General features: G+C 41.5%; 2 protein-coding genes across 4 annotated transcripts in view; one reads left to right on the forward strand and one right to left on the reverse strand.

The window, feature by feature from the left end:
* Positions 1-8,609, forward strand: part of LOC122767227 (homeobox protein Mohawk-like) — a 12,260-nt gene extending 3,651 nt beyond the window's left edge. The window contains exons 2-7 of the mRNA XM_044022649.1: positions 115-621; positions 834-993; positions 1,094-1,247; positions 1,336-1,674; positions 6,627-6,654; positions 6,914-8,609. Coding sequence (XP_043878584.1) covers positions 392-621; positions 834-993; positions 1,094-1,247; positions 1,336-1,674; positions 6,627-6,654; positions 6,914-7,253 — 1,251 coding nt within the window. The 5' untranslated portion in view covers positions 115-391 and the 3' untranslated portion in view covers positions 7,254-8,609. The remainder of the gene's footprint in view (positions 1-114; positions 622-833; positions 994-1,093; positions 1,248-1,335; positions 1,675-6,626; positions 6,655-6,913) is intronic.
* The window catches only part of LOC122767239 (ras-related protein Rab-18-B-like), a 29,336-nt gene continuing 5,685 nt past the window's right edge, over positions 1,579-25,229 (reverse strand). Inside the window, exons 7-9 of one of the 3 annotated variants that reach the window (XM_044022659.1) lie at positions 10,793-10,923; positions 1,856-1,944; positions 1,579-1,639 (exon numbers count right to left, since the gene is read on the reverse strand). In XM_044022659.1, coding sequence (XP_043878594.1) covers positions 1,594-1,639; positions 1,856-1,944; positions 10,793-10,923 — 266 coding nt within the window. In that variant the 3' untranslated portion in view covers positions 1,579-1,593. Of the gene's footprint in view, positions 1,640-1,855; positions 1,945-10,735; positions 10,924-23,063; positions 24,984-25,229 lie in introns of those variants that run through there. The other 2 variants (XM_044022671.1, XM_044022665.1) reach the window with 2 other exon arrangements.

The raw sequence follows: 25,229 nt of genomic DNA on the forward strand, positions 1-25,229 counted from the left end.
AGCACGGCGGACTGCTTAACACGAGCTGAAGTCACACCACACAGAATCTCACTTGTAAATCTAATGACCGCCTATGCTGATATTTGTACATGTGTAATGTTTTTCATTTCGCAGGGTGCTGCCACTGCTACTCCTCTCTGCAGGCTTCTCCTCACAGAACTCAAAGCGATTGGACGGCGGCAGAGCCAATAAGCAGGGGAGCAGCAGGTTATTTGAACTCTCCTCACAGAGCTCGACTAAACCAGACAACATCCTCTGACTTTTCAAACATTATTCTCTCATAAGCCTCATCATCTCCTCTCCTCTCAAGTCACATTTCCCACGGGCTTTTTAAAAAGTCTACACCAAGGATGGGAACCTCCGGCTTCTGTTTACATCTGGAAGATTACTGATGCACCTGTTGACCGAGGAAAACTCTCCCTGCGAAAGAATGAACAAAGTGGCCGCGATGAAGTCTGACGTGCTGCTTCATTTGGAGGACAGCAGAGGAGCAGGGGAGAGGAGCAGGTTCAACTGTGAAGACTTACCTCAGAGCAGTTTACCAGATGGACAGAACACAGACCTGATGCAATACCAGGACAACACTAAAAACAGCGCGACTGTCAAGTACAGACGATACGGGTAGGAGCTTATTCGTTTCTGTCAGAAAAATACCAAATATATCTGCCTGATCTAATGTGGTTAATAGTACAATTGCATGACACAGTACGACCATAAAACCTATGATTGCAAATAGCTGGCAACCTGCCTCTGTCAAACCAATGTCATAGTGTTAGGTTAATGGTTTGTAAGTGTTCTCGGTGACTCCATTAGTCGATTCCTGACTCCCCAAGGTCTCGTCTCGGTGGGGTCAAAGTTCGCCACAAGAGACAGGTGCTGCAGGACATGGCCCGACCACTCAAACACTGGCTTTACAAACACAGAGACAATCCTTATCCCACCAAGACTGAGAAGGTCCTGCTGGCTCTGGGGTCACATATGACACTCGTGCAGGTATGGAAACACAACAAGAAGTTGCAGATTTAGCCAAAACGCCTTCAATGTGTTGATTTTGTGAGCGGCAGTGTTCTGTAACAAGGTGTCATCCGTGCAGGTTTCCAACTGGTTTGCCAATGCCCGACGAAGGCTGAAAAACACAGTGAGACAGCCTGATCTGAGTTGGGCTCTCAGGATCAAACTTTATAATAAATACATCCAGGGAAACGCTGAAAGGCTGAGTGTATGCAGTGATGACACTGGCTCAGATGGTGAGAGCTGCAGAACTGTCCTTTAATGAAAGACTACATTTAGGTCTTTTCCTATTAAAAAAAATCTGTTCTGTTTCTTTCACTGCAGATGAAGAATGTCCCTTACAAACTCCTGTCAGCCAGTCACACTTTGGCAGGACATCCTCTCACAAAGGTGTACTCCAGAAACAGGGCAGCGTCCTCGCCATGGCGGACTCCGCAAACAGCGATGACAGCACGTCACCGCCATCCAAATACAAGAGCAGTTTACTGAATCGGTACCTTAACGACACCCTGCGGCACATGATGGCAGCTGAGGCTGACGGCGTCACCTCATCCCTAAAGAGGAGGAGTCACTCCGAGTCGTTCAGCTCCAACGAATGCGATCGAGACGCCGCGTCTCCGGCATCGTCCTGTGAAACAGAGGCAAATTTTGTCTACCACATGGGTGAGAGAGAAATTTTTTTTATGTGTTCTAACAGTGGAAAAAATGTTTCTCCCAAAAAATGAATCTGTACTTAATGTGAAAACATCAATATTATAGTAGCCAAGCATAAAGTTGTGACAAGGTGCAGCAGGCAGGAAGTTTTTGGTGTTTCAAAAAGTAATTGGAGAGAAAATGTATTCACCTTGGGCCCGTGACAGGACTTGGGTGGGAGACACACACACCGTCCTTCAGTGGAAAAGTGGCAGTAAGTGTCGTTATGATGCAAAAATCCTAAAAAAAAGAAAAAGGGAAAAAGAATTGAACAACACAACAATACAGAACAGAGGGTGAATTAGAGGGAAAACGGGAATAACAGCATCCCTGCACACAGACATCGTTAAACATCTCCCTGGTCAATTGCAGATTTATGTAGAATATGAGGTAAAATGACAGTTTCACTACACTGCTTCACATTAGTTCATTCTAGTGTTCAGACAAATAAAAAGAGAACGAACAAAAAACTTCCAGATGCGACTCCCTGACATTAATAAATGTCTGGCATCCCACCCAAAGTCAGAAGCTCAACAAAGTTCACTTATTAAGTTATTATTGTTAAGAAACTGGGGAAGGACCTTGACACGTGGGTGCCCTTTCAGATCAGAGGGAGAACAGCACACTGACAACCCTCAAATCTGCTCGTGTACCTGAGCCAAAGCCTCTACAAACATCACTAATAAAGACTCATGCAGATGCTGAAATCGCTCATTCCAAAATTGGAACGGGCCTCGTGCTGGCTGCTGCTGCACACCACAAATATCATTTCCATATACTAGAATGTGCCATTTGTTCCGCCTCAGCTTCTTGCCATGGTGGAAATGTCCAGTCCAGTCTCAAGGACAATTACACAATGTCTGAGACTTTATTCTTCCCGGGGTGAGGAGAGGAATCCTCAGCCAAAATGTAGAAACTGAGCAGTTTGTCAGCGAAGCACTGAAGACATCTCGCCGTCGAGCAACCGTCAGAGCTGCCACTCATCTGTGAAACTACGCAGAGTGAGGTCACTAAAGCTCCCATCAGCGTTTGAGTGTGTAGTTGTGTGTCCTGGACTCGTGTGCGCTTTGGCAGTCTGCTTCTCCCAAGTGTTACTTTCCCACTCAAATGAATCTAAATTTACATTACAAGAGCTTGCGAAAAGATTTTTGAAACCGTTCCTACTCGTCGGCATATTTCACTCTCAGATTAAAGCGGACATGCTTCAAGTTCATTTTGTCCTGGCAAAAAAAAAAAAATAAAGCCCATCATACGGTTTATTTAATGGATATTTTTATTGACTGTGACAAGCCTTCGTCTGCATGCGGGAATCTCTGTGTAACCTCAATTTGACCCAAAACTTGAATAGCTGCAAGATAACTCGTAAACTTAACAGGCTAATCTACAGTGAAATGCTTTACCAAGGTTGCTTGAATTACAAGACAATTCATTTTTTTTCTAAGTGGTGATTTGTGTTGCTACAGTGATTTAATTCATTCAGATATGTTGGGAAATGTTAGCTCTCAGCCTCTTGGCTCTGAAACTATAGGGCCTCTGCTGGTGCTACATTTAGCTTAGCTTGTCTGTGGTAAAAGTAAAAAGTTGCAGCGAACAGGGGATCGACGCAGCAGATTCCCAAACACTGGGTCAGGACCCACAGATGGGTCTCCCAACCTTTTAGTTAAGATTTATATGTACGGTATATGTTTTAAATAACATGCATTAAATAAGTCACTCTGTCACTTCTTTATTATTCATTGTCTTTAATAAGTTTGTTGCACAACAACCACAGCGAGAATTTCTTTTGTTGCCGTATGTTTCACACATTTCACACGTATGGCAATAAAAAGGGTCCAAATTTCGTGACACACAAGTTCCCAGGACACAACAGTGCACGATGTGGTGTGGCATGCCTGACAATGACTGAAAGTCATTTCCTATTTAAGAATGCATGCCACAGTTTTAATGGTGCCACCTATGGACCAGGTTTGTGTACTGCATAGCATTAAAAACAATGCAGAAATGGCTTCTATGCCTGCCTGCCTGCATGTACGACATGCAGAGGTTTTACAGGGAGTCTCTTCCCCTCTGGAACATACATTCTTAGTCTTTGTGCGGAACTAAGAAAACACTGTATATGCATCACTCTTTCAAACGCTTCATTTCACTTTTGAAGTGCTTGGGGTTTCACGTTTGTGTAAACTTTTAATGACACGCTGCCAGTCAGGTGGTGTGTTTTTGTCCCGCCTCCGCGGTCATGCAGGGGAAAGTCGACCCGTCGGGTTAATTATAAGTGATGTCACAACATTGTGTTTTAGAATAGTATATACACTGCATGTCAGTGACAATACAACTGCCCTGGAATGGGCGCAAGTTTGCACCATATAATGTGGTACTCGCATCAAGTTGAGTATTTCCCCTCAACAAGGCTGGAGAGCCATAAATGTGACTAGAATCATATTTTATTAGACACAAAGTGGCGAAAATGTATCTGGACCAATGCCTTGCTGCGTTTTTCCACCCCTTGAAAACATGCATGCTGAGATGGGAGTCTCTGATTTGCAAATACTAATCTGCCCTGAGGAAATATGGGTACATTACTTTTTCAGGGGCACAGTTGTTTTCCAGTGTGGATCCCAGCGACACACCTGTGAGAACCACTGCAAGTCACCGACTCTGGGGAAACGTGGGACTAAAACTCGTGTTACGGGAGAATACCCAAGACTTAAATCAACTCATGCAGAATACATTAGAGTGGATTTATTGTAGCAATTGAAAGTTACACCCTATAAAACACAAAGATGCTTTTCATACAAATTCATATTTACTTCTGGACTTGTTCATTTATTTGCTTCAGGCTTGTGAACACAATATCTCAAGAACGCCATCAGGGAGTTTCTTTATTATTTAGTACAAATGTTCACTTCAACTCAAAGATGAACTGAATAGATGTTTGTGATTGAATGTTCATAAAAACATTGGGTCACAATGACCACCTTGTATTCTTTTTTATGAATGTAATATATTAGGAACACTAAGTGGTAAATGTCATTAAATCAGGCACAAACCTTCACTTTAACTCTACACAGAACAAGTGTTTGGGTTTTTAAATTTCTACGGCTAAAACTAGTTGTTTATAGTCATAAAAGAAATACACAAGATATAATTTTATAGATTGAGCTTTAGCGATACTGAGAGGTAAATCAAGTCTTTTAAGCTTTTCTAGTCTCTTTCATGACTTTTAATTTTAGCATGATTTTTGTTGTGCAAACGTAAAAAGACTTAACATTTAATTTATCAGATACATAAGATTAGATTTGAGCGCTAACATCGTACAGTTTACTGCTCCACTGCAGTACAGCGTACAAGAAAAAAAAAAAATCCAAAAACACCGTGAGCAACTTCCCTTTTCCTCGTAAAACTTCTGTTGTAACTTATCCCAGCTGTAAATTTGAAACTCACCAGAAGTAAAACAATGTTTTTTTTTAATGGTAATAAATACAACAGGGGCACAGAAACACTTTCTTTTCTCTTTTTTTTGGCCGAGCACTTTACAGCTCAAGAGAGAACTGTGTACAGGGACAATCAGTAGCAAAAGGCATAAAACAGCTGAATGATTTACTATCAACAAGTAGTGGGCTTTAGCTTCAGGCTGGCTGGGGAAATCAATTGGGGACCTTTTGAGCTGTTAGCACTGAAAGACTATGTTTCACAGAGGGCCTCTAATTTCCTTGTCTATTGCTCTCTGAAGAAAAATTGGTTCTGACCAAGTGCTATCTGATCCAAGGAAAAGGGGCAACACTCCAAAACTGAAATGGAAAAGGTTTTCTTCATATACCACTAACAGGAATTATGCATGTGATATAATATGATGCCACAGTGCCATTTAGTCCACTTCTAAAACCAGCCAGAAATACTGTACTTTGATTTTTAGGTTATTGAGAGAAATACTGACCTCTCGCTCTCTTCCACGGATAACTATTCTTTCATTAGACATGATATGAATGTACCTCTCAGGATTTAGTCAACATATACAGCAGGTTCAGGCACTGTTTTTGGGGAAAAAGATGAAGAATGTGGGAGCAGCAAAGCTCTCAAAATCTCAAAATGGAGCATCTTTCCTCAAGACAATATGCAAATGTTAAATTTCCCCTCCGCAAACAGTCAAGAGAAAAATCACACTGCATTTGTTTTGGCCTGAGCAGCTGAGCTCAGGCAGCGTGGTGCACTTCACTGAGTCAAACATTTCTGGCCAATCTGGAAGAGAGGCAGTAACTTCATACTTAAATGGATTAAAGATCCAATGTGTAACATTTGGGGGGTTGACAAAACAACAATTTTGTTTCATGCAAGGGCTGTGCTGTTACAAAGACTGGCATCTTGCGGTGCCATTTTTCTACAGCAGCTACAACGGATGCGTGTTTCGGAAAAGAATAAGAAACATAAAGTAGACGCATAAACCAAAGCAGGGAAAAGCAGGAAAGTGAAAGAGTCTGTTAAGCTCTTACTTACTGCTGATCTGGAGCAGAAGAGAACACAAATAGATTAGGCAGGAGGCACAAAAAAAAATATCAGACAATAGTAAACTAAAGGTATGTTCTTACTACATGTTACACAACAATCTGACAAAGACTGGAGCTGAAGACCGGGTATTTATGGCAGAAGTCTCACAATCAGTGGAATGAGCAGCAGGTGTGATGGAAAATGGTTCAGCCACGCCCAGGCAGCAGTACTCCCACAGTCCAAAACATGCAGATTTGAGGATTAGGCAAATTAGACACTCTAAATTGACTTTAGGTGTGTTGATATGTCTCTGTGTGGTCCTGTGATGGAGTGGCAAATAAATAGATGTCACTAATTACTACTACTAAAACTGGACTTTTAATATTCACTGCAATCAAAATCACAGCATCTTTACATTGAGTGTTTTTCTTTCTTTACAGTGGACTACACGACAGCTAACTATGACAGGTAAGAGTAATTATTTATGATATAATGTGCTTTTTTTCACTTTTCAGCCTTAAAAGTAACACTGCTCATAATGTTCCTGAAAACAAACCACCGTGTGTAATTCATCCATATTATTCCAGCTTTTAATCACAACGAGATATCCAAGCATACATTTCTGCACTGGGTTTCTAACGCAGCTGTTCGGCTGATATTTTTAGGTCAATTCAGCCAAAATATATATCGTCCAACTCTCACAGCTGTTTCTTTAATTTATCCACAGGGAACAACAGCAGGATCAAGGCCAGCGGAGACCAGACGACCAAGGCTGGAGGGAGATCCACGCCGCCGTGGCTCTGACCAACTTGGCCCAGGGGCAGAGCCATACTGAGGATAAGAGCAGTGTTATGGTGCCACTCACTGCCAAAGGGCAGAGCTGCACCCAGGAGCCCTACTCCACAGTGAGAACCACCGTCATAGACAGGATGCAGGTTACAGCTCCTGACTGTGCTCTGAGGCAGAGCTGCACCACAGGGCCCACTCTCACTAGTCGCATCATCCAGAAGTCTTCTCATATCTCAGAAGTCCAGACTGTTAAAGTAGCCCTGGCAAACAGTGTCTAAGCATTAAAGGGATAGTTCAGTTTTTTTGTGTTTTTGTGCTTGGACTGTAACCAGGTGCGAGGTCAAGACTGACTTTAATGTTTGTGACGTCAGCACACAGCCATCACCAGGAACCAGCCTGATTTAGCCATTTAACAAAAACCTGATCAAATCTGCATCGCTTGAGTCTACAATATCGTACATGTTCTTTATGATTATGAGTTGTGTTTATCTCACCATTAGACAGACTTGTGTGGCTGGAAACTCTCCCGCCAAAGTCCACATAGAGGAAATCCGCATGGTCTCCTGCTACCTCATTCGGTTAATTTGCCCGAGTGTCATCATCGTGTTGGAGTCAAAGACGGCAAAGTACAAGTTGACTATGTGTCCTGTGTGTCTATCTCATAAAGCCACACTTAAAAAAAGAAAGAAAAAGAAAGAAGCTGAACTATCATTTTAAACATGAAGAGTGGTCTATGGACATTGACCAGTATAGGAAAACCAGATGCTGCAGTGCTTTGTAATATATGTACAGCCCCTGTTATTTTACTATGCTAATAAACCTAAGACTCTTTCAAAACTTTTTTACTTTGTAAAATAGTAAAAACTAACACAGCTGAATATTTTGTTGCTGCTTTCCTAATGTCCTCCTATTGCTCCCTGTGGCCGTAAGTTATATTAACTTCATTGAGACTGGATTACCATCCAATGCTAAAGTTTGACAGCAGCTATTTGAATAAACACAATGTGAAATCCTTTGACCAGTTGTTCACTCTAAATCATTACTTTGCAGCTGCTGAAGCTGCACTTATGTTTCACTGAACCGTGTTTAGTGGTTGATTTCATGTGATTCGTGTGAACTGTGGCTCTCACCATTTCATTCTATCTTAACAAATTGCTTTATTCATTTATTTCTTTTTTTATTGAAATGTTGTAATGTGGAATGAAAGGTGGCATGCTGAACTGAGTAGCGCTGTTGTTCTAATGCAGGGAGCATGAGGCTAAAAACTAACTGTGAACATGTGTCTTGATACAAAGTTGAGCAGCTGTGATCAATATTTTAAAATGAATAATAGATCAATTTACAGTGTTCAAAATGAAAGAAATCCCCCCCTTGTGATAAAGCCAAAGCACAAGTGAATAATTGCATTCAAAATCGAGGTTGTTTGTTTTTTGTAGCCTTGGAATAAGCCTTTTATTATGTTCTTTAGACAAGGGCCTTTCTTTGTGGAGGTTGCCATTTTGCATGAACGGACAAACCAGCCAGAGCATGTGTTTTGCGTTTTAAAGTGGGAGCTTCATAAGCTACACAAAAACATAAACCCAATATACAAACCAACAAAGAAGAAATGGGGCGTTGGCAGAGAGAATGGTGGAGTGGAGACAGTTGAGAAATTGCGTTTAAATCCCTACCAGTGGGAATACGTGGGTCGCATGTAAGAGATCGGGGCCTGCATGCAGCCCGTGGGCCGCCAGTTTGACACCTCTGGTATATACGATCAGATATGCCGCAACAACGTCAAAATGCATTTATTTGGTCTTATTTACAAAGTATTTACCAGTGTGTGTTTGCAATAACACAATCAGAAAATGAAGCTTTTTAAACACATGTTGAAAATGGTTAGTTGTGTTGTATTATGCTCGAATATCCTTTATTTTGGGATCTGGGTTGCATTGTTTGTCATCTTGAAAAGTAGGGTCTCTGTATAAAAAGTTTGGGAAATGCTTTCTATTTAATGGCTTTAAAGACTAGTGTTCACGCTTTAGTGGCGGCTGGGGGTGAAGCTGCATTTTACAACCAACTGTGTATAGGATAGATGGATGGACAGACGGACAGACAGACAGATCCAAGTGTATGAAGAAACTATGGTGGCCTTAAGGCAGCAAAAAACATTTCCATACCATGAACTCCATGGTAGAGAACCTGCTCCAATGCTCACATCATATAATGGCTGATTGTAAAGTAACACTATTTTTAATGATTAGACAATAGATCCTCGTTGCATCTTTAAAAAGGCCTCTTAAGAGACAAAATTGTGTTTTTGCCTTCTAACATAATGTCTTAAACACTCATTTGTTTTGTTACTGAGGTTAAAACATGAAAACCCAGCTCCCAGAAATCCTCTGACCTCAATATCGTGGACACGTTAAGCCTGAGAAGAATGTCTGGTGCACTCTCCCTCTGCAGAGAGATGTGTGGGGAGCGTCCTGTTCCATCTGTGGACATTCTGACACCAAACATAAGCTTGTAATCACACAATCCTCTGGGACCATTTTACTAAACATGATTAACAGGATTTTTCCACTTGTCTCCTGGCTTTGGTCTATTTTTTTTGACATTTCTTGCAAAGAATGTTTTCATCCTCGCATGTATGACGAAGTGTTATGGAAAGAGCAACTCAGTGATGTTTCCACTGTAAACCTGCTTTTGATTAGCTTGGCGTTTACACAACACTAGATGAAATGACAGTTCTCAAATGGCAATTAAACAATAGTTAGTTGTGAGTGACGGCATCTTGACGCAATCATTTATTTCATTTTGAAACAATGCAAACATTATACGACCGTAAATCCAGCAAATGTCAGTCAACGTTAAGGCAGATATCAGGTTAACATATTGCTGCATATGATTTGAAAAGATGCAACATATATTTACCTAGGACGGAAGGAAAGAAAGCTCTGGGAAATACTAAGATTTAAAATGTGTCAGTCACCACAACACTAACTTCAAAATAAATGCAAAAGAAAAAGTTAATAGGACCTGTTTGAGACCAAATACATACAGGCAAAATACCAGGGAGCTCAAGTAATAGAACATAGGGCTGAGGAGCAACAATGACTATAACAATAAAACAAACACACTTTGAGCTATAACATGATTGCTATGAATGTTTTTACTGTATAAAAATTAAACATTTTTGGTTTATTTAACTCTCACTCAGGACTAAATTTTGACACTCATCACAATTATTCATGATATTGAGTGATTTGTCCATATCGATTTATTTATTTTACACCATGCACTTGTAGCTCTGGAAGTTAGAAAAGCAGGATAAACTTTCTCCCAAAGCTGAATAACCGCTCAGACTTCACATTATTACCTCCGCCAAGGAAGTTATGTTTTTCGGCCATGTTAACTTTTTTATTTGTCTGACTATGGGCAGCATAACTCAAAAAGTAAAGGATACATTTGGATTCAGTTTTCTGGGGATATAGAGATTATAGCTCAAGAAAGCAGTAAAGAGGTTTTGATGGTGACATGGCTCCAGTTAAAAGTTGTTTATTACTATTTATTATTGTCTCATTAATCATTTTCTATCAAAATTGACATTTAATGTAGAGCAACCTACAAATTAGTTCATGTTATAGGCACTATGCTATAAACCTTTATGTACAACAAAATCACTGTTAAATATCTGATAAATTCACTGATGAATTCAGACCAGACATGGCATATCTACTTCCACCTCTCTCTAGCTTTCAGGTTCTGGTCTGTGGTCATTCGTTTTGTTTCAGTATCACGGTATGGAACAGTATCCTCCACATCCCCTAACACTTGCCTGCTCCTGGTCCTCCAGACGGATCTTCTGGCCTTGGCTTTCACTCTCCCAAAGCCCTGGAGTCTGGAGGATCTTCTCCACAAGCTCCTCGAAGGCACACTGGACACCATCTTTGGTCTTTGCACTGGCCTCTGTACAAAGGAAGGAGGAATGTTAAGAAAAATGTAAAAAAAAAACTCAGAGGTACATGTCAGCATGAGTAAGATGTTACAAATGTTCACGTGTTAATGAAAATATCAAGTATGAAATTACTTCGTTTAAGAGGAGACACCCAAAGGGATGAAAATATACTGACAGCAGTTTAAAACCATTACATCTTCTAGTCAACTTTCTTTTTTTTTTCCAAAAACCCCTCAATTTAGCCGTTCTTCTAAAATGGAAACTTCACAGAAGAGTTAACCTAATTTCCCAGTAAGGGGCAGATAAGAGATGAGAATCAGGAACACGTGTAGACATGGGTTCGATAAATTAAAGACCAAAAGATTTTAATCATAATGCAGTTCTTCTGCAGTCAGTGGCTGCATCTTTCAGTGCTTACTCCAAAATCTCTGCACAGTATAAACAACGCTGCAAACCCAAACTACTGACCTGTTCCAAGTAAGCAATTACAATTATGCCTTTTAAATGTAGTGTACTGTCTTTCAATATCATTAACTTACAGTGTAAGACTCCTTTTGTTTCAATGTCCATATATGACCAGCCCCTAACATGGACACATAGAGTGTTTTCTAACAAACTGGTTCCAATCCTGGCTGACATAGGGTGAAAAGGCAGGGCACAACCTGGGCAGGTGACCAGTCCATCACAGGGCCACGTAGAGAAACAACCATTCACTCACACCTATGGTCTTTGTCACATCATATACTGTAAAAATGAAAGAAGTTGGTGTGAGAGAGAATCAATTAGTATAACATCATCTTTACAATCTTGTCCTCGAAGGTCCTCCAATTGGGGGACGGAGTTTACGCAACTTATTTTTCGTTAAGGATCATGATTTTTGAATATTTTTTTTGGAAAACTTCATAAAATTTCATAAAAATCTGGTCTACAAAGCTGTAAAACCTAAAATAACACCTAAATGAATAACTACATGTAAAACTTCGTACTGAAGCTGACTGATCGCCAGCTCCGGAGCATACAGTCACCGGTCTAATACAGTCTCATACAGCGCCAGTTTAGGCAGGTCGCCGCTCGCGGTGGCGATCAGCGGTGTTGTCCCTATGTCTTTTTAACTGATTTTCACAGAGAGTGCAGCACTGCTGATCGCCACCGCTGAGTTGCATAAACTGCTGCTGTATGTGACTGTATCAGACAGTCTGTGCTCCGGTCATGGAGGACGTACTGAACAAATATTTTTAATTAGGACGTGTCACAATGGTCAGTTATGAGCTCTATGTGACCTTTTCTTAACAATGTGTGTGTTTGTACGTCAGTGAAATACGTCCCCTGACTAAATACGGCGACCGCTGGCCGCAGTCTGATGCGAAGTGGTGCGAACACACGAACACACGTTTGCTGACTTTATCCAACACATTAGCTTCATATATAAAATCCTCTGGAAGTTTGTGTAAAACACTGTGCTCCACTGTGCAGCCACCAACAGCACACTTGTCCCTCCGCGTTGACATAATACCGCTCTTCCTCCATCGCCTGCACTCTCGCAGGGACAAGGTGGAGCTAAGGTGGAGCTCTCCAAGTAAACTTAAACATGCTGCCGTCATAAGTGCAGGGAATTCAACATCGAGTGTTTTATCGCCTATACTTACACTAAGGGGACCAAGAAAATATGACTGAGTATTCTTTTTCCACACTTTGGCGACTGGTGGGGCCTCCAGAGTCCCAAATATAAGTATTTAAATGGTTAAAAAGTTGATTTTGCATAATATGTCCCCTTTAAGGAAGCCAATGAGATGTGTTCATTCATGTAGGCCGTTCCCTCGCTGAGATACGGGCCTGAGAAGAGAGACAAGTCAGCTGGTGTGTGTTTTATGAATGGAAAACATATTAAAGTCTGCAGGAACTTTGAAACAATGCCAGAAATTGTTTTATTGAACATTAATAGATATATTAAAGTGAAGAAAGTAGTTAAATACATGGTTTGAATCCAAATTGCACAGATGTTTCCAAAATGTGACCCCTCGCCTGTAACTTTGGACTAAAATCACTCTAATATATATAAAAAAAATAGGCATAAATAGGCTCAAGTAGCAAGAGGTTTTAAAGACTAAAAAAATGCCAATAACAGAACATATGAAGTGTTTTACATTCGGTTAGTAACAAAGTTAAATATTTTGTATCAGCCTTAGGAAATGTCTTGGGACATTTAGTTTCTCTTAATGTCCCACACAATTTAACACAATTTAACAGACAACACTTGAGTATAAACCTGCACTAAGGTCACTCACTTTCCCACAGTGTCAGTACTTTCCAAACAGTTATAACATTTACAATGGTATTTTGGTGTGTGTTATCATGTTAGGTCAAACAGACTAACAAAACAAAACACTACCTCCTCAGGGAGAAATTCTCACTCTCTGCTGATGGGAAGTTTTCTAGGCAACTTCACCATCTTGTGGGGAATTCGTGTACTTCATTATATTTTTTCCTTTTCTTGTTCCCATCAATGGCAATATGTATACACACACACATACTGTATATATATATACAGTATATAAAATTTATCATATATACATAAATATATATAAATTATATAGTTTTAGTAATTGAGAAAATAATAATAAAAAATAAAAACATTTCAAAATAAAAGCAACACAGTTGTATTGCATGTGCAGCATAAATACTTGTTAATTTGTTTTTATGACTGTCCAAAGTAGGCTGGGCTATTCGAAGTGTCAGTTTATTGCACATCATATTTTACATAGTTTTGAATAGCCACTGCATACCTGTGTTTGTTGGCGTGTTGCTGACTCATTTTAATGTAGGCACACCGTATTGTCAGACATAATAATCACCCACACATCTTGCACTCGCTAAACTTTTGACCCGCGGATGCTTATCCTCTACAGTCGAGTGGCAAAAGTCAATGTGGCTTCTTTTACCGATATATTTAACAATATATTTTGCATTACGTATCCAAACAACGTCAAACTTGGCACTGCACTTACTCTGGCTCGTAGCAAGACACCTGTACTACAGCATAGGGCTGTGGTTTCTTGGCTGTGTTGGCATTTGAGACATCACTGTTGTAAAAACAAAAATAGTAAAAGAGACAAAGACATATTTTTTTATTCTTGCAAGAAGGAGCAACACAGAGCATCTAGACAGCTTATGCAGATATTCAAGGGGGTACAGAGGTCAGGTGGTAGCCTACCAGACACAGAGTAAAACAATGAACATATATGCATATCAGTTTAGTCTGTAATTTTCTATCTTCCCCTAATGTACGAGCAGTCCACAGCAACGAGGGGAGCACAGCAACGAGGGGAGCAGTCAGTAAGTCAACCTGGCAGTGGTTCTTCAATTGTTCGATGACCCAATCCCAACCCTAACCCCACGCCGGGATGGAAGCAAGCACAATGGTTGAAGTTGTCTTTTCCTAGCAGGCTAAAGTTAGAGCCACAGCCTGTAGCCTGTGGGCTGCTGCACTGCACATGTAAACAGATGAACTGAAAGCTGCTATTCCCATTTGCGTATCTGCTACGCAAAATACGTAGAGGTTGGCAGGTATAGGTACAGGAGTAGGCTCTGTTGCAATGGGGCAGCGCTATTACTTTATGTTCACTGTAGCGGAGACTGGGAGGGGGGACAACGAACAGGCTCGATACAGTACGCGTCTCATCGACGCAACAACGGTGAAATAAATGCGTCATTTTAAAATTATTTCCATCAGAGACACAGGATGCAGGGCTATCAACATCACTGAAAACTACTACAATATGTCCTGTGGGCTAACAGATATCAGATGTCACTCACAACTAGACCAGGAGGGGGTTGGACTACGTAAATGTGATGGCTCCCAGAAGGTGTAAACCTTTGAGGCTAAAATTCTCCCTCAACCAGTTTGAGGAGTGCCTACAGTACATTCAAATGGCTACATCTTCTTCAAATATTTTCAGATTTACATGTTGGACATTGTTGGAAAGCTTAGAAATCACACTTTTCAGAATCTGTAAATAACTCCCCTTGAGAGACATGTTCCTGCTTTATAAAGTCATTTAGTGTTTTAACAAATTTGAACAGATGCAGCCATTTGTCAAACTCCAAATATTAGAAAATACAAATAAAAATAAACATCTAGTCCATATAGACCCTTTCATTGTGTACAAACATTCTAACCCTAGTAGCCTGTCGACTAGTTCCACTTCTACTTGTACTAACTTGTACTAGTACTACTACTTCTACTAGTTCCAGGCCGAGTGTGTTTTCTGACCCCAAACTGTGACGTAGCTCTCAAAAGGGTCTATAAAGTAGCCTGCCGGTCACAGACTTGTTCATACGCGGTAGAGATTGGAACAAACAGCATTTTGAGAGTCGATTGCCAAGGCCCCCCGTGTCGAATTTTGCCTTTTTTTTTTTTGTTGTTGTTAAAGCAGCAGCACGGTGGGTGGAAAATATTCTACACTTAATTTTAGACTCAAAAACATGGCTGTAATGTCCAATACCATCAAAGCAGTGACCAACAACTAAACAAAAGATCAATCACGCTGATCTAATCACAAATAAAAATCAAACAGCAGTGAGAGTAAAATAGGTGATAGAAATGTGTGGATGAGCTGTAATGTCATCCTCACCCACTGCTAAATATCAATAATCCACCCGCCCTCCACCCGAAGCAATGTGTTTTTCAACAATTAATACCCGCACCCGCCAGCCACCCGATCATCGTTAATTGTAGTAGCAGTCTGCTAAACGTAATGTGTTGTTTTGGAACACAGCATCTGCAGATTCTCAAGGTCAACTAATTTCTGGCATCTCCAAAATCCCCTTCCTATTATGTACATGCTCTGTTTTCTTCTCTAAAGTTTCTCCAATATGTTCATATTAGAATATTAGTATTATTTAGTTTAGTTAGTCTGCTTTACTAACCAATTGAAAATGTGTTATAACAATAGGCTACGTGCTCATTAACCACGTGGCGTAGTGTGATTTCGAACTTTAATCTAACCATTTTTGACAGTTCGGTTCTGAACCATATCAGGCCTGGACTCGGCAGTGGACCCTGTCCACATAAAATGTGACATTTGAGCATGTCAAAGGAGTGGAAGAAGCAAAGAACCAGCTGCAGGAAGTGGTGGAGTTCCTCAAAAACCCACATCAATTCACAGTGCTGGGAGGAAAACTGCCTAAAGGTAGAATTACCTAGATTCCTAAATAATATCTGTTCAGCTGTAATGATGAGTATTTCACATCTCTTCCAGTTCTCCGGTTGCCGGAGAGGCTAATGTGCCATTCTACAAGTTTTTTAATCCCTAACCATACCATACCATAACCTCTCTCTACTTCAAGGTCCTGAAAGGAGGAGTGCAGAAATAGACAGTAGAAACAAACGCATCACAGCATATCATGAGTCAGGTCATGCGATTGTAGCTTACTACACCAAAGACGCGATGCTTATCAACAAGGCTACTATAATGCCCAGAGGCCCAAGTCTGGGACATGTAAGAAAACCTGGAGTTTATAATCTGAACATATTTAAATTTATCACCAGCTCTGCTGCTAATCATCTTCTTTTTCCCCTTTTCCGGTTCCCAGGTGTCTATGCTTCCAGAGAATGATAGCTGGAGTGAGACTCGCTCTCAGTTACTGGCACAGATGGATGTTAGCATGGGTGGACGTGTGGCTGAAGAGATTATATTTGGCCAGGAGAACATCACAACTGGTAGGAAAGACTGTGTGCATAAGGATTAACTTTAACGTAGCACGAAAACTCAGTCTGTGTATGCATGAAAAGACGATAACAAACAAGCAACTAAGGGGAAACTTTACATTTCCATTCATGTGCTCAACAAACACATTGATTGATAGACTCTTTGGCTTTCCGGGTCTTTTTTAACAATGTGTGGATGTATTTTGCCACCTTTTTCCATGGCTGAACAGTTAGACAGCCTTTTAAACCACTGTCCAAGAACCACAGCCTCAGCACTCTTGCAAGCAGTTGCAGTACTTTGTTTGGCTTGAAGTGAGCATAACATTAGTGTAGTAGTAGTAGGACTACTAGTCTTATGAGGCTTAGCTTCCACAATGCAATGCAATGCAATGTGTGTAACAGAGTGACTAAAAAGCAACTCACCGGTGTCCTGTGTTATTATTATACATGGTGTCAGAAGTGGTGAACTGTAAGTCTCCATGGTAGTTTCAGAACAGTGTTAGCTGTCGACTACGGACGTTTCCCGCAGTTTTAACCGGAACTGGCCGCTACGAAGACGACAGTGGAGCTCCGAACAGCATACGGGCTAGAGGCTAGCTCGTTAGCACCGGCACATCGGCGAGTGAGTCAAGAGAGACGGCGCGCCGGAGGACTCGGATTCCGGACGTGAAAGGACATGGGAATCAACACAGATGGCGACAGCTGTACAGTTAACACCCCCAGAAACTTTTCAAGCCCAGGAGGAAGAATACCAGGTGAGTTCTCTTCTCTATGCAATGTCCTAGCAGTTTTACCACTGTCTGATGCAGACAAAAAGAAATATGATGCTGTCAAAGCAGCATTTGAGCAGCACTACATCGGAAAACACAACATAATCTTCGAAAGAGCGCAGTTCAATAGCAGATGTCAGCATGACGGTGAGACTATAGAGGCTTATTTCACAGCAGTGCACAAACTTGACGAAAATTGTGGCTTTGGTGTACTGAAGGAGGAGCTCAGAAGAAGGGACAAAATAGTGGTTGGAATAAGAGACAAAAGATTGTCTGAACAACTACAAATGGACGCTGACCTGACACTGGCTAAGGCAATACAAAGTGAAACAGTAAAGAGACAGCAGACTATACTTAACGGTGACATAAGGGGTGACATCAAAGTGAACATGGACGCCATTGACACCAAGAAAAAAGAGAGGAAACAGAAATGACAACAGAAGCCAAATAACCAGACACTGAGAGACTGTGGCAGGTGTCGCAGAAAACAAAAACATTCATGGAAAGATTGCCCAGCGAAAGATGTAGATTGTAGGAAATGCAAGAAATGTCACACAGGGGATGCAGTAGGTCTGCGTGAAGTCACAGAAATTCAGGGCGTCACGGACACTGACAATTATTACTTCCTAGGTGACATAGAAACTGACGCATCAGAACCATGGATGGGTGGCCAGAGAACTGTGAGGCTAACCCACACATCAGCCCATACTGGCGGGACAGAATGGATCTCCACATCGCTCATGGTCTCGAATGAAAGGAGAGAGGATTGTTATTCCACCCCCCTTAAAAACAGATGTGCTACAGCGACTGCATGAAGGACATCAGGGGATCTCAAAATGCAGAGCAAGAGCTAAAGAATCTGTTTGGTGGCTTGGCATTTCAGCCCAGATAGGACAAATGGTGGAAAGGTGTGAACTATGTCAAACGCACAGAACACAGCTCACAGAACCACTGATGCCCACTCCCCTTCCAGAACGCCCATGGCAAAAAGTGGGCATGGATCTATTCGAGTGGTCCAAGAACGATTACCTGTTGGTCATTGACTATTTTTCAAGGTCAAAAGCAGCCCCCGTTACCCTCAAGCAAATGGAGAGGCAGAGCGCGCTGTACGGACTGTCAAGGATTTGTGGAAAAAAGATAGTGATTACAGCAGAGCACTGCTGGCTTATAGGTCCACCCAACTGGTGCACGGGTTCTCACCAGCTCAGCTGCTGATGGGAAGAAACCTGCGTACATCCTACCCCAATCAACAAGCAAGCTAGATCCTAAGTGGCCAGACCTGCAGGCCTTTCGCACAAGGGAAGAGGAAGGAAGGCGTAGGCAGGCCGCAACCTACAACCTGAGACAACGCTCAAGACCTCTCCCAGAACTGACTGCTGGTCAAAAGGTCTGGATTACCACTGAGAGAACCACAGGAGCAGTCATCGGATCAGCCAATACACCAAGTTCTTATATGGTAGAGACCAACAGGGGTCTCCTCAGGAGAAACAGAAGTCACCTCCGACCTATAGGGACTGTTACGAGAGCTGGTCGGGTGACTTTGACAGTGCTACTAAGATCGCTAAATTGATGGTGACCAGATTTGGAATGTGTGAAAAGGTAGGTGAACCTCAAAGGATGAGCTGATAACAGCATTTGTTAGTTTTAAATGTATACATGTTGACATGCCTGCATGACTCCCAGCTGGGTGTCATGGCCTATACTGACATGATGTGACCAAGTCCAGAGACGCAAGCTGCAAAGTCAGAGCTTCACTGAAGGTTTGTGTGACCTGTTCTCGCATCTCTCTGAATAAACATCTATAGCTAATAAACAGCTCAGCTCCTGTAATAATATTTCTAAATATCTTTTCTCTGACTTTTCTGCAGGAGTCCTACAAGCGTACTGAAGCCTTGCTAAAGTCTCACACCAAGGAGCACAAGAACCTGGCAGAGGGTCTGCTCAAGTATGAGACACTAGATGCCATAGAAATCAAGATGGTCATAGAGGGCAAGACCCTGGAGAAGAGATTAACAACACAATAAGTAAAAGTGCAGTTTAGATATTTGGAAGTGTGGGCACATATTTCAGCCCATAGTATACTCCTGCAAAAGACTGGCTAATACCCAGCCGTGCTGTGAGTGTTTTATTCTTAAGAAGAAGAAGAATTCTGTAATTTCACCTTTTAGTCTTGCATGTTTTTAATTAGTATTTTCATGCTTTGGTTTGTTTCATAAACTTCTTGTTGTCATAAATTAGTTCTTATACTGTGTGTCTGAAATGCTTTTATTTTGGAAAGGTCACTGTGGATGCGCCTGGGAAGGCCAAATATGGAGAAGAATTTCACAAGTGCTTTTATAATGGCACAAGCTTTTAATGAAAGCAACGGGAGAGCTTCAGGGTAACGCGTCGCAGCACACATTACAGTCAGTATGAACTGATTTCCAGACTTGGCAAAGGACCCACACAGTCTACCAGAACATGCTCAAACTGTTCTGGGATTGGCTTTAACGGAGCTACAGGGATCACTTGATTTGGTTTACCTGAAACTTGACAGGTGTGGCATGAACGACACAATTTCACAACATCTGATTTAAGTCCAGGCCAAAAGAAATAACGGAGGATATGGCTGTAGGTTTTCCTGATACCTAGATGGCCGGACATGCTGTGGTCATGAGCTAAATATAGCACCTGAGAATGAAACAGCTGTGGCACTACAACTTGAGTCACAGAATCATATGATGGACCAGGACAAGGGGACCAGTGGCGCATTAAAACACCCTCATCTATAAAGTAGGACACAGATTTATCACACGTTGGACCTGTTACACAAGAAAAACAAGGAGACAAAGTAGGATCAGTAGTGTCAGAGTTTTATCATCAGGATGAATCTCCACAACATTCTCTTTAACCTCTGGAAGAAAACTGGTGGGGTCAGAGGTAGTTAAAAAGGTGTCGCTAAGATCCACCAAGTCTCCAAGTTTTCGGGCCTGAGCACGGGTTACAGTCAGGTGCAACGCTGTCCGAAACACACAAATCTGAAATTGGGTTTTCAATTACCTCTGGAGACGGGAAAACCTTTCCACCGGGCCAAATCGTTTCCAAGGATTAGATCAATACCAGCTATCGGCTGGTATTGCAACTGGGGTCTCACAGCAATTTTGAATTTTCCCAACACGATCCTAGAGGACAAATGAATGAAATGCAAGGGGGCACGCACAGCACTTGGCTTAACTCCCCACGCTACAATGTCATAACCACAGTAAGACCGAGCTGAAAAGGGGAGAACACACAAAAGGAACTGCTTTGCACTGGTATCCCGCAGGATATTGATCGGTACCGGTTTATCCTCACCCTCAAGAGAAACAGAACCTTGCGTAACGAATGGTTTAAAATCCTCATCAATCTCATCTACCACATCCACACTAAGCGTGAGATGTGGTTTGGTGTGTATGAGACTGATTGGGAATGGTGTTTTGACATTCTTAGATTGTTCTTTTCTTTCAAGAGTGGGGCACATGGCGATGAGGTGACCCTGCTCATGGCAATAGAAACACTCACGTTTCTCAGTGTCTCCAGTAGCTGCAGTGGGATTACGACGGGGACTCCTCGGTGATCTAATGCTTCGACCTACAGAGACCGGATCATGATATGCTTGTGTGTTAACAAAAACTCATCGGCCAGTACAGCGGCATTATTGAGACACTTTTTGCTCATTCAGGTAAATAACAATTTTCTCAGGGAGATGATTTTTAAATTCCTCCAGCAAAATTAGTTCCCGCATGTTAGCAAAAGTCGTTGCCTTATTGGCCTGGCACCATTTGTCGAACAGAGTGCTTTTCTCTCTGGCAAACTCAACATAAGTGTGGTTGGCAGTTTTTCCACAGTTCCTAAATGTTTGTCTATATGCTTCTGGTACTGATTCATAGGCTCGAAGGACAGTGGCTTTCACTGTATCATAATCAAGGCCTTCTTCAATAGTCTGAGAGTTACACACCTCCTGTGCCTTTCCAACCAACTTACATTTGAGCAGAAGAGGCCACACGCTCTTTGGCCAATGTAGTGTAATAGTGATACGTTCAAATGCATCAAAATATGAATCCACATCAGACTCTCTGAAAGGAGGAACTAGTGCAATATGCCTGCTCACATCAAAGCTGTCATGGGGATTTGGCATTGACGTCTGCATGGATAAAGGACTGGCAGCTATAGCGGCTTCCCGCTCTAACTCCAGAGCCTTCACTTTCAGGTGCATGGCTTCCACCTCCACCTCCCTTATATGTCTGCAGTCATGCTAGCTTGGGATTGGAGGTTTGGGAGAGGGGCAGGAATACCAGCCAGATCGCCCAGCTGAACTCCAACTGTGGGAGCTGGCTCACTAATCAATCACTTGGGCTTCAGGGCCCCTTGACCTCTTGGGCCAAAGTCGGCTCATTCAGTAATCCATCCTTGCTCACATGCCAACAATGTTTTGGGGCTCCCCTCTAGACTTCTGGCCCTTGGTAGATCCCTGTATTAATATTGTCACTATTTACACCAAACCAGACACCTTTTAACCTTAGAGGGCACTTAGATCACAGATTTATTTTAAACTTTCATATTCAAAGTGAAGCACTAAGTTAAGTTAAATTGAAAAATTCATTCAATCATGTCACTTGTTATTTAATATGTTTAAAAACAAACAAACAAAAAAAACAAACACTTGATTGGGGGCCCCCTTGTGGCCAGGAGGCCCTTAGTTCACCAATGCCTCAGGCCGGCCCTGGTAGTCATCATGGCGTGGTGGGATTTTTCGAGCGGCGGGGCATGGTGCAATTTTAAAAGGGAAACTTATGCAGTGACGGAGGCAATTAAAGACTGATATTTTTTTACCGTAGGTGACGGAAAAGAAAAAGAGGCTGGATTTACTTGTAGCATGTTTCCCTGCAGCCTGCCATGTCCTCCCATCCCCACTTCCACAGCATCACACACGCAACATAAAAGTAAAACTTTTTTTCTCTTCATGTGAGTAAGCAGAGCCATATCAGCCTCACTGTAGTAACACACACAGGGCTGCTCTCAGCTGTGTTTTCACTCCAAATAAAGTGTAGAGGCTAAACCTAAAGCTTAAAGCCACTGAGGGCTGCTAGAACAGGTTAACTTAAGATTGACGCGCTTGCCGGCCACTGAAGGAGACAGACGACTTCCTGGTTTGGTACTTTGCATGCTTCTTTATTTTTCTCACCATAACGATCATACGCAACATCCATTAACGGTGTGAACAAAGGTCCATCATGCACCATTTCCCAATACTGACTCGCCTGCCGTAGCGTGGCGGAGCAGAGCGGTCGAAAACTGTTAGCTCTTCCGACTAGCAACACCTGCACCCGGAAACACTAGTTCCCACCTTTGTAACCCCTCTTCCTGGTGCACTGAGGACACCTACTGGCCCCTCACAGACACACACCCAAACACAGAAATGGCTCATACATAAAGTCTCAACTTAAATTCACTAAAATTTCCCCTCACACGCCAAAAAAATAAAATTTAATTTTTTTTCTTTTTTATTAATTGCTCTTGGGGCCCCCTGGTGGTCACATCCTCGCATGTATGACAAAGTGTTATAGAAAGAGCAACTCAGTGATGTTTCCACTGTAAACCTGCTTTTGAATAGTTTGGATGAAATGACAGTTCTCAAATGGCATCTGAACAATAGTTAGTTCTGAGCGACGGCATCTTGATGCAGTCATTTATTTCATTTTGAAACAATGCAAACATTATACGACCGTACGTCCGGCAAATGTCATTCAATGTTAAGGCAGATATCAGGTTAACATATTGCTGCATATGATTATAATAGATGCATAGCAAAAGCCACGTGGAAATCAGGGAAAATGGCAATCAACAAAAGACTAAATTCAAACAAAGAGAAAAAAAAACACCAAACATTTACCCAGGTTGGGAGGAAAGAAAGCTCTGGGGAAAGCTAATATTTAAAATGTGTCAGTCACCATAACACTAAGCTCAAAATAAATGCAATAGAAAAAGCTGATAGGACCTGTTTGAGACCATATACATACAGGCAAAACACCAGGGGGCTCAAGGGAATAGAACATAGGGCTGAGCAACAGTTCAATAACAATGATTATTGCAATAAAACGCACTTCAATAGCAACACAACAAAAGTTTCCAGCACAAACACACTTTGAGATATAACATGATTGCTACGAACGTCTTCAGATTTGTGAAATGTCTCACGGTGTAAAAACCACAATTATCTGGTTTCTTTAACTGTCACCCAGGACCCAAAACATTTTTTATGACACTCATCACAATTACTAATGATATTGTGTGATTTGTCGATTTATTTATTTTTGCCCAGCCCTAACTGAACTAGAAGAGTTGGAAATACTGTACACCACGCACTTGTAGCTCTGGAGGTTATGGTCCCGGTCAGCCATGCAAAGACAAATACAAAGAAAGGTTGCAGGAAAAAAAAGAGATGTTCATTTGTAAACATCTATGTATTTTAAAGAAATATAAGAGCTGAGTAAAAATACACTAGTGACCGTATGAAATGTGAAATGTCTTCTTTGGGAGCTTCCACAGTGTTCTGGTGCATAATAACCCAATGAGTCTCTCTCGCCACTATCTTTCAACAAAGTGATTAGGTATGAATTTAATGAAGCTTATAGAAATACTTTGCATAACTTGTGAAAACATTTAGTTCTTTTTTTTGAAGCTAGAAGTATTTACAGCTCGCATAGCATAAAGCAGGATAAGTTTTCTCCCCGCTCAGACTTCATTGTTACTTCGCCAAGAAAGTTGTGTTTTCGGCCACATTTGTCTTTTTTTATTTGTCTGACTACGGGCAGCATAACTCAAAAAGCAAAGGATAAATTTGAATTCAATTTCCTGGGGAAGAAGTAAATAGGTTTTGATGGTGACATGGCCCCAGATGGCTCCAGTTTCTTTTTGAACGAAGTGCAAAACCTACCAGATAGGGGAGTGTAATGACACTGTGGGAAACCGAGTGGCATTGGCGGAATTTTGTGCTCTCCAAGTGCTTTCTCTCATTAATCATTTCAAATCAAAATTGACAGTTAATGTACAGCAACCTACAAATGAGTTCATGTTATAGGCACTATGCTATTAACCTAATGCCTCGATGTACAACAGAATCACTTTTGCAGACATGTAATTGCATGACATACACATATACTTGGCATGGATAAGTTAATTTAAAATACTACATTTCTTTTACAATATGCTACTCTTACATGATCCTTTTATTCATGGTTTTAAGTGAAAATAATGATGTGACAGATGATGGTTGAAAAGGAAGTGTGCAAACAGCAAAGTCCATTCGTCTAGTACTTATCCACTTCCACCTCTCTCTAGCTTCCTGGCTCTGGTCCATGGTCATTCCAAACAGGCTGGTGATTTTTCATTTTGTTTCCGTATCACGGTATGGAACAGTATCCTCCACATCCCCTAACACTTGCCTGCTCCTGGTCCCCCAGACGGATCTTCTGGCCTTGGCTTTCACTCTCCCAAAGCCCTGGAGTCTGGAGGATCTTCTCCACAAGCTCCTCGAAGGCACACTGGACACCATCTTTGGTCTTTGCACTGGCCTCTGTAACAAAGGAAGGAGGAATGTTAAGATGTAGGATTTTAGGATGGTAATCTCCAAAATGAAACAGAAAAACATCAGAGGTATATGTCAGCATTCTTCTGATGAGTAAGATGTTACAAATGTTCATGTGTTAATGAAAATATCAAGTATGAAATTACTTCATTTAAGAGGAGACATCCAGTGGGATGAAGACATACTGACAGCAGTTTAAAACCATTACATCTTCTAGCCCAACTTTTTTCATAC

The sequence above is a fragment of the Solea senegalensis genome, linkage group LG1 (assembly GCF_019176455.1).
Source record: "Solea senegalensis isolate Sse05_10M linkage group LG1, IFAPA_SoseM_1, whole genome shotgun sequence".
Taxonomy (NCBI): Eukaryota; Metazoa; Chordata; class Actinopteri; order Pleuronectiformes; family Soleidae; genus Solea; species Solea senegalensis.